This window comes from Limulus polyphemus, unplaced genomic scaffold (assembly GCF_000517525.1).
Source record: "Limulus polyphemus unplaced genomic scaffold, Limulus_polyphemus-2.1.2 Scaffold44, whole genome shotgun sequence".
Classification (NCBI taxonomy): domain Eukaryota; kingdom Metazoa; phylum Arthropoda; class Merostomata; order Xiphosura; family Limulidae; genus Limulus; species Limulus polyphemus.
The window spans coordinates 1,442,917-1,452,822 of record NW_013665654.1 but is presented as its reverse complement, the minus strand read 5'-3'; the positions used below and the strand labels follow the sequence as shown (position 1 = coordinate 1,452,822).

Sequence of the window (9,906 nt, the reverse complement as noted above, 5' to 3'; positions counted from 1 at the left end):
CATCACCACCCACCGCCAACTCTTGGGCTACTCTTTTACCAATGAATAGTGGGATTGACCGTCACATTATACAGCTGAAAGAGTGAGCATTTGGTGGGACGGGGATTCGAACCCGTGAACCTCAGATTGCGAGTCAAGCTCCCTAACCACCATTAAAATCATCAAATTATCATTGCAGAAATTTTGCTGCCTAAAAGTACGTTTATTTTCTACATTTGTCAAACAACGAAACTCCACCCATTAAACTTAGTACGGTTGTAGAAATTTTAGCTATTAAAAACCATCCTTAATTTCTGCCTTTGTGAAACTCCGAACTTCACTATTATTACAAGAACTATAAAACCCTTACTTGGATAGTTCAGTGATAATTGAGCACCCATCGTTAACAACATCACATTTTAGTATATAAGCTAATAAAATCATATGTAAGAACAGAAGTGACTGATTCAAGAGAATTTAAAGCAGTTTAACGTTCCAAATAATCCAAAACAATGATCTGAATAATTTTATAAAATAAAGCTACTAGAATTTTATTGAGCATAATAGAAACAGGTTTAGTAACAGTATTTATTGAATTAGTAATAATTCTAACTTTATTTGTTAGTTTGTAGTGAAGCTCAAAGCTACACATTGGGCTGTCTATGGTCTACGAACCGCGGGAATTGAAACCGTTATAAGCCTAAAGGTCATCTGGATCTAATAGGCGTTTTATGTAGCTTCGGAATTATATAAAAAAGTAAATTAAAATATGTAGAACCAATATCTATATTCCATTTTTCATGGCTTTCTATCATAATAGTATCTTTATTTAATGCACTTTTTGTAAATATTTCAATTGTATTAATTTCATTAATTATAATTTGTGCATTAAATTTTTTTCATATACATCCAAAATTACACCCGGCTTTATTTGTTGGGACAATAACAGATTGTTTTAGAATTTCATGGAGTTCATTTTTAAAAGTATGAAATGCAATAAATATATTTTATATTTAGACATATTTAACATAATTAACTGCTTTTAACACATTATTAAATATTTTTGTACAATTTAGGTCAAATATATTTTTAAAACAAAATTCAAAATATTAATTTGCTTCTCAAAACCAGAATTTAGATTTATATGGAAATGATCAAAATCCATCAATTTTAATTTATGCTTACCCCTATCTCTTGTTTATATTGTTTGATATAAGTTGAAATTTAATATAAGCGTCTAATACAGGTAGTTTTATTTAACGATTCAGCAGTTTTATTTTGAAAATCTCGATTTAATCCGTATGGGAAAAGAGTTTTAAAATAATTTTCACGTTATATCAACAAACTTTTTTCTAAAATAGTAATTTTTAACACTAGAAAAGGAATGGATGTAAAAATGGAATATTTGAATAGAATTCAGAAAACCTTCAAAACTTTCAATTTATGTAAATTAATCCTTAGATGTAAATCAATTGAAGTTTTCCTACATGTAGATATTTTAAACCACATATACTACAGGTTAATAAATAAATTACGAAATGATGTATCTTAATATAAATACTAATAATCCATTGCATCTGGAAAAAGTAGACATCTTGAATTATTTCAAGTAGTTATTTTTATAGTTAATTTCCTGTTAAGTAGCTAGCTAGGCTAAGAACCATTAGACAAATTAATCTCAGAGAAAAGAAAGAAGAGGAAAGGACGATAAATCAGCATCTTAACATCATTTTCTAAATACATAAATAAAACTAGTATAATACTATAAATTGAATCAAGAGTATATAGGCGAAAATCCAGTACTATATAATAATCATGAAAAAATATAGAAAACGAAACCAAAATATAAAAGGTGAAACTCGAAATTAAAACTATTAATCACAACAAAATTGAAAATTATAGTGTTTATCAAAACAAATAAAAGAAATCCCCATCGCGATAGTGAAACATAGACGAAACAGAAAAATTAGGAATTACATCATTTGCCAAGAAAGTGCAAAAGGTGTAATTTTTAAAGGAAAATGTTTGCAGTAATAGCTCTCAAAAACTTTGAGGGTATACAGTCTACCAGACATAATCCTAGAAACGCAGATGAACAGCAAGAAGCAACCTAACAACAGAAATACAGAAAAACAGCGACAAATAAACAAGATTATTAAAAATTGCTCATTTAAAAAGGGGTAATAGGGAGCTTTAAAAACTACAGACATAAGATAGATAGCTTAAAGTGAGAATGCAATCGCAAAAAAAAGTAAACAAACAAACTTAAGTTTGAGATATAGTGTTGACATTATTTCCTCAAACTACAAATCACCATTTTTTACTCTCCTTTTAGACATGGTATAATTCATCGTCGAGAGATACCATACAAGTTTTAGGATCCCAAAAGGTTATTTTCAAGCTATTAAAACCAGACTAGGTCCTACTACGTTTATAATCTTAGATCGATACAACCAAGCTACTAGTGTTCTTGAACCAACAATGATTGTTTCCACCTTTGCTGCAGCGAGATTTGCTCTGAAACGTCGCACCTTACTGGGATTCCTGTACGCTGAGAGAACACTCCTTTTCACGCTTTCTCTGTGTTTTTTAAACACTTTTCTGATGTGAACAACGTCGATATTAAACACTGAACTGTAGAAAAAACAAAATTTCTCTAAAGATATGCAAAGCTTGTTTACGTGTTTACCTGAAAGGTCAAGAACAGCCATAATAAGCGAACCATTATACGAGGTTTTGTTGTATGAAAATAATACAAATACAACAAAAAACAAAGATTGGATGTCATTTCTTCACTCTAGAAAAGTAGATTTGTAGCATTAGAAATCCTTTGAATCAACTTATGCATTCTCCGTTCATTATAGTTCAACCTTAACGTAATTTCGATAAAATATTCATACCTATTTATGATTAGATTTATTTTCTGTTGAGGTCAAATTTTCTTAATTGGGAAGAGAATGGTTTAATCTAAGTGTAATATTAATTGACAACCAACAGTAAATTCTTCCATACAGAAATAGTGTTTTGAGGCCGTGCTGCGCACAGTTAACTCTAGTACTCTGGCTGTAAAGAAATAAGAAAAGCACTTACTTACGTTGGACATTAAAGACCCTTAATTATGCTCAGTTGAAAGCTACAGTTTCAATACGAGTATGTTTGAATAAGCTCACAATGACGTTTGACATGAGTTATTTGCTGAATGTCAAACATGTGCCAAGTGTTACAATACTGTATGATTTTCAATAATAAAAATTATCAGGAAGTTTGATAGTTTTATCTGGTGTAATTTTAATCTAAGTATCCCATACTTTGAAAAGAAACTTTATTGATAAACTGTATATTTAATGCGAGTTTTTAACAAATTCCGATTCTACATTTAAAGAAAAAGGAAGACAAGAGATATCATATGAAAACACCAGGTGATTTTATTTTATTTTCCATGGAATATTTATGCAGAGTTTGGTTTGTACTATATTTGGTGTTTTAAAAAGAATATGTATAATAAAGATTCATAAAATTGCGTATGTACAATTAATATGACAGAGGTGTATTATGAAACCATGACATATTACCATGAGGCTCTTTATCGTTCGGGACTTTTATCACTCAAATCATATAAAGTAAAAACCATTGTAACCACATTAGAATAACAGAAGTATTATTAAATGTACCATCTTTGCTTTTACTGCAAATATAAATCATAGAATTTTGTGATGATTTGATATAGAAAGTTTCATGTATATATTAACAAATTATCGTACAATAGGTCTCTTCTTGATATGAATTTTGTTATACTAGCAGTAATTGTTTCCATTATAATATATATATGTATATATTACAGGACGAGCTAGAAATAGAAGTTTATAAAGATAGAAGGAGTTAATTAATATAAATCATCAAGTTTAGATAAAATACTCAGGAATGTTATAGAATAGTATTCAAGGCACCAGCAGAATAAATATAAGCCATTGCAGAACTTAAAAATTAGAAATATTAAAACACATATAAATGCTTAAGTAACACAATGTTCTAGAAACAAACGGACATTACATTTAGCTGGTATAGGCACAGATTTTACAGTTTCATTTGGTTGCTGAGCTGTGTACACTGGGCACGTTAATATGTTATAGCGTTATATTGATAGTCAAATAGTCTCAAAATATTTAAAATATATTTCAGATGCATATAATTTTCCAATATTTTTTACAAATATTTGATTTTATTTTTTCCCTAGATTCCTCGAGCCTTCAAAATCATTTTTCACACTTCTTTGACGATGACCAAAGTATCAATCATTAAGGAATTAATTTGAATAATACACCATCATGACCACATGGGTTGCCTTGGCATTTCTTGTGCCACTAATAGCATGGACGGAAGTCTTTAGTTCGGATATCAGCTGTCCGGTTATGTGTGACTGCTTAATTCTTACAGTGAATTGCTCATCCCGTGGGTTATTTAGTGTGCCTGCTGAAGTTCCTCTGAAGACGGAGTCTCTGCTTCTATCTGAGAACCGAATTACAGACTTCGACAACAAAATGCCATTTCTCCCTCGATTATTAGAACTGGACTTATCTATCAACCAAATTAAGCAACTGGGTAGAGTCTCCATTTTCCAAAACTTGACAGAGCTGCGATTACTTGACCTATCTAAAAATAAATTTCGAACCTTATTCAACGGAGTCTTCTGTAGTTTACACAAATTGGAAACTTTAGTCATTGCAAACGGCCACCTCAAGTTTATTGACGAACATGTATTTGATGACATGAGCATGCTTAAACACCTGAATCTGAAGGGAAATTCAATCCATTCAATGCCCATATCATGGTTTTATGATTTAACGAACTTAGAAGTCCTAGAACTTGACCACAACGAGATTTTCTATTTAAACAGTGACACATTTTCAGTAGTAAATAACCTCCTCTACCTATCTTTGTCTCATAACAGAATCAGAGGAATTAACGAAAATGCTTTTATGGGTCTTCGTAATCTAAAAACTTTGCTACTGAATCACAACCACGTCACAGAAGTTCCTTCAGCAGCTCTTCAACCTCTGAAGCAACTGAAAGTTCTTGTTCTCGACGCCAACCCCATTACTCAGCTGGGGACGAACAATTTTAATGGCTTTGCTGTTGAGGAGATTTCGCTGTCCAACACAACTACTCTTCAGATGGTAGACCGTGGAGCATTCCGGGACTTAATTAACCTGGAGAAGGTCTTTCTCCACAACAATATAAATTTACAATATGTAGATCCTCACGCTTTCATCAATGTCCCGAAACTAAAGATTCTTTTGTTGCATAAAAATAACCTCTCAGCTTTGAGTCATGAAATCGTTAACCGACGTCCAACCGTCCATCTCACCTTATACGGCAACCCTCTTCTTTGTGATTGTAACATTCGTTGGATCCGAAACACACTCGAACAAAGTGACAACTCTTCTGTAGTTTTCTTAGACTTGGACAAGTTAAGATGCTCCCAGCATCATAAACTGAATTTCTTCCCTCTCAAGTCCTTGGATCTTGCCAATATTTCTGCTCAGTGTGAACCTGTCCTAGTTGACTCTCTTAATGAAACTGTTGAAACAAAAATTGGAGAGTCGCACGAATTTGAATGTCGTGCTTTTGGGATTCCCCAGCCCAGAATTTACTGGATTTTACCATCTGGGGCCGTGCTGAATGAATCAAACAACGGCCTACAGGTCCAGGGAAAACATCCTGGTACATTAGCTTTGTACCATCTGAAGCCTAAACATTCTGGAGTTTATCAATGTGTTGCCGAAAACAAAGTTGGTTTGGCATCGAAGAACATTGCTCTTCAGGTTGAAAATGTAGACATCGGTCTATTTCCTCAGCGAGTGTCTTCCACATTCGTGACAGTTGTGTGGAATGGCACAGCGCGGAACAACTTTCCAGAGTATGATATACTTTATAGAATTGATAACCAACCAAGGGAGAAATATAAAACAGTCACAGTAAGTTATGTGTACCGTTCATATACCATCAATAACCTTGAACCAGACACCAGTTACAAGTTCTGTATTGCTGTAAAGGATGAAGAAGATGGTGACTACATCCAGCTATCTTGTACTCATGTACAGACAAGAGACCTTAGTTTCATCATGCAAGGCATCTACACTTCAAGCAATGTAGCGGTTGCAGTGGTTCTAGGAATTGTGGCTGGATTATTGCTAACCGTCTGTTTTGTTTCTGTGGTGGCCAAAAAGTACAGACAAAGGCATTACGAAACACCCGAAAAATCTCTCATTAGTCATATGGCCCACGTTCCTCCAGAGAACTTTAATAGCCCTTTGATGTCAGGAGTTGGGTCTTGTAGATAAAACAACAAGTATTTTATTGGAGGGCAGGTTGGTTTCTGTATATATTAATTTCAAAACGTAACGCATAAGGACAAGTTGGTTTTTAACGTGTTGAGGAAATATGCTACATTAATTTTCAAGTAAAGAATATATTAATTCGCGAAGTTGGATTACTTGACGTGTATAGCAAGAGGGAAAAGATAAAGCTGTACTAGATCAAATAGGTTCTTGAAAAACTCAATATTTGCCAACCAGGATACGTTTATTGCGGAAATTAAACTGTTTTCATTCTAATGTACGAATTCATGGCAGGGTTTATGAACGTACAGAAAATTTCATCTTGATAGATTGGTTTACATAAACTAGTTTGAGTTTGCAGAATCTTTTACCCTTGAAACAGAGATTATCATAAAAACGTGTACGGTGGTTAACAATGTTATATAACAGGTACTGCTTTCAAACGAAAATTATCGTTATGAAATAAACAAATATTATTGTTTATTATTTTGGTATTATTCGTCCAAATGTTCGATAATAAAATTTTATAAACCTTTTCAATTTATTGTTATAGATATGCGCATGTAATAGGAGAGGATGCTTTGCAAAAGAACCATGTTTATATCTGGAAAGGTTGAAATTAGACCAATCTAACGTTTCCAAAATTCTAACATTTCTGGTTTTTTATCTACGATAATTATTTGGAGTTTTGAATTGTAATACCGTTTTTAAAGGCCAAATTATCATGATATCTTTGTTGACATTTCTCGATTCAGAGAAAAAGGTTATGCTTTCAATTTCATAAACAATATCTTTCAATAAAAACAACTTGTAAATTCAACAAAGAAAAATATAACTGGTAAATCCTCCGACGTTTTGATACCTGGGAAACTAGCATTAATAAAATATAAGTTAGTTATTACTTATCTTCTTTAGTGAGCTCTCAAATCAATATGTTATTCTAGTTTAAAAAAGTTATGTTGGTACATTCAAGACACAACAACAAAATCCTGTAGTTTAATTCTTTGTAAATAAATTTAACAACTTGAGTAAAAATATTGTTATATGCTAAATAAACGTTTATTCCTTATTTATCCTAAAATTCATAATTACCTTTAGTGATTAAGTATGATCAATATTCAGTGGTAAGTATTGAGCATAATTATCATTATAGTTCGGTTTATTTTTATTCGAGTTTTTTTTTTCTTTAAAGAAAAATAACAATCTTCCGCTTAAATTACTCTATTTATAAAGATGACCTGTAAGTTTTGCATACTAATTTCATAAGCGACGTACGATGAACTGTTTGCAGTGACAACTTCCGTAAGAAAATTAAGGATAAAACAGAAAATAAAATTAACAAGACAGTTTATGGATACGATAATTTGAGTACAATTCTAGAAAAGTCTTTGTAATTTGTATATCACGTCTAAGACTAATTTACGTAAAATCAGTTTTTTTTAGGAAACTTCTCAATATATTTATGTCGCTTTAAATATGTAATTTTTTGGTACAATTGCAGGAAAGTGTATCATCTCTACAAACACAAAACGATTCTGATTATCGATCCAAGATTTGTGCTAATATATTTCAATATTTAATCTTACAATCACTATATCGATTTAACTTAGAAATATACACAGACCGGAAGCAGTGTATTGTTTCAGAAACAATAAAAATGCTGTTCGTATGACATATATTTATCTTGAACGCAGTAGCGTTTGATCTATATGTGGCTGTTTTGTTTCCATAAGTGCGTCTCATATCAAGTAAACTTCTTCAGTGCATACATATATATCAAAGTTTTAAATCAAAAGTAGTTTCATCAACTTGTAATTTCACATTTCACAAAAATCTTCAGTCTCACTTGAATGCTGTTCCGATATACATTATTACTAATCTCTTATAAAGGTTCCAGTTTTCTTCGTATGTATTCTATTGACGTTTTCCCAATGGTCTGTAAGGTCTCTAGCAAATACGAGCTTCTCCAGAAAATAAATGATAACGTTGCATTTAGGTTACGTTGCGAGGTAAAAGATAAAAAGTAAAATTTTTACATGTTTCTCGAACATTGCACGTTTACAGAGAGTAAAATGAAAAATAAAACGTAAACAAGTCTTAGAAATGAAGAACATTGTACGAAACTTCCAAGTAGCATTTATACTAAACAAACGGAATACCTGATGTTTTCAGGTGGAGAACTTGTTAGTCTTAAACTCCAAAAGCTGTAATATAAACTCCACGTATGATATACCAACCCGAATATCCTAAAAATAGAAGTAGGTGCTATCTCCATCGTTAAAAATACTATGTTTCTTGTTTTAAAAAATGAGAATAACCGCTGTTTTTGGTGAAATATGTAAATATATGTAAGAAGCCAATAAACTAGTGAAAACATCATTGCTTTTGTCGAAGTGTTGATCAAGATTTGTAATTATTTCATTGTTTTTGCTAGATTCTGGATCAAGATTTGTAATTATTTCATTGTTTTTGCTAGATTCTGGATCAAGATTTGTAATTATTTCATTGTTTTTGCTAGATTCTGGATCAAGATTTGTAATTATTTCATTGTTCTTGCTAGATTCTGGATCAAGATTTGTAATTATTTCATTGTTTTTGCTAGATTCTGGATCAAGATTTGTAATTATTTCATTGTTTTTGCTAGATTCTGGATCAAGATTTGTAGCAATCGACTAAAACATCACATACAATCGATTTGATTCTTAATTTTAGGAAGGAAACAGTGACTCAAATACCACATAGTTCGAAGGACATTACTTAACATTCCAGTGGATTTTATTCTTACTTCTGGAAAGGTAACGCCATCCTACATACATATCCACGTTCGGTCCTTATATAAATATATATATAACTTATTATATTTCATCAAAAATATTAAAGATTCTTTACAGTTTATATAACTTTCTACAAAATAGCTGTATATTCACTAGATTTAAGTTACAAAAGTTAAAATTATTGCAATAATTCACTACTTTTTCAATGATAATTATTTGGCAATATCGAGGCAACTTATTACATTCCTAATGTGAACAGACGTCCTGGTTTTGTTGGGACAGTCCGGTTTTTTTTTGTTAATTTGTCTCCTTGTTGTCACGAGAAAAGTTTTAAACCCACAAAATGTCCCACAGTGGCACAGCGTTATGTCTGCAGAGTTACAACGCTAGAAACCAGGATTCGATACCCGTGGTGGGCAGAGAAAGATAGCCCATTGTGTAGCTTTGTGCTTAATTACAAACAAACAAATGGAAGCTGACTTCTGAGCTATACGCTTTACGTTGGATATACAATACATGTTTTGTAAAATGGATAATTTACTATTCCTGAACTATGATGTAAACAAAGTTGAAGATAAAACACGTGCTCGTAGATTAGGAATATTTGAAAAGTTGATTCCTCTGGTATAAAGCACAGCATATTACAGACCTGTAGCTTCTGAATACCTCTGTTTAGTTAGGAAAGTAAACGCACTGGTAAGGGATTTTGTTTTTCTGTCTTCACTTCACGTTTACTTTTTTGCTCTCCAGTGGCACAACGGAATGTCTGCGGACTTACAAAGCTAGAATCCGGGTTTCGATACCCGTGGTGGCCA

The 9,906-nt window shown here is 32.0% G+C and overlaps 1 protein-coding gene across 2 annotated transcripts in view; it reads left to right on the top strand.

The window, feature by feature from the left end:
- The window catches only part of LOC106462194 (leucine-rich repeat neuronal protein 3-like), a 35,342-nt gene extending 26,672 nt beyond the window's left edge, over window positions 1-8,670 (top strand). For both annotated transcript variants that reach the window (XM_013922096.2, XM_022389694.1), the window contains one exon: window positions 4,214-8,670. In XM_013922096.2, the coding sequence (XP_013777550.1) occupies window positions 4,305-6,320 (2,016 nt within the window). In that variant the 5' untranslated portion in view covers window positions 4,214-4,304 and the 3' untranslated portion in view covers window positions 6,321-8,670. The remainder of the gene's footprint in view (window positions 1-4,213) is intronic.
- The last annotated feature ends 1,236 nt before the right edge of the window (window positions 8,671-9,906 follow it).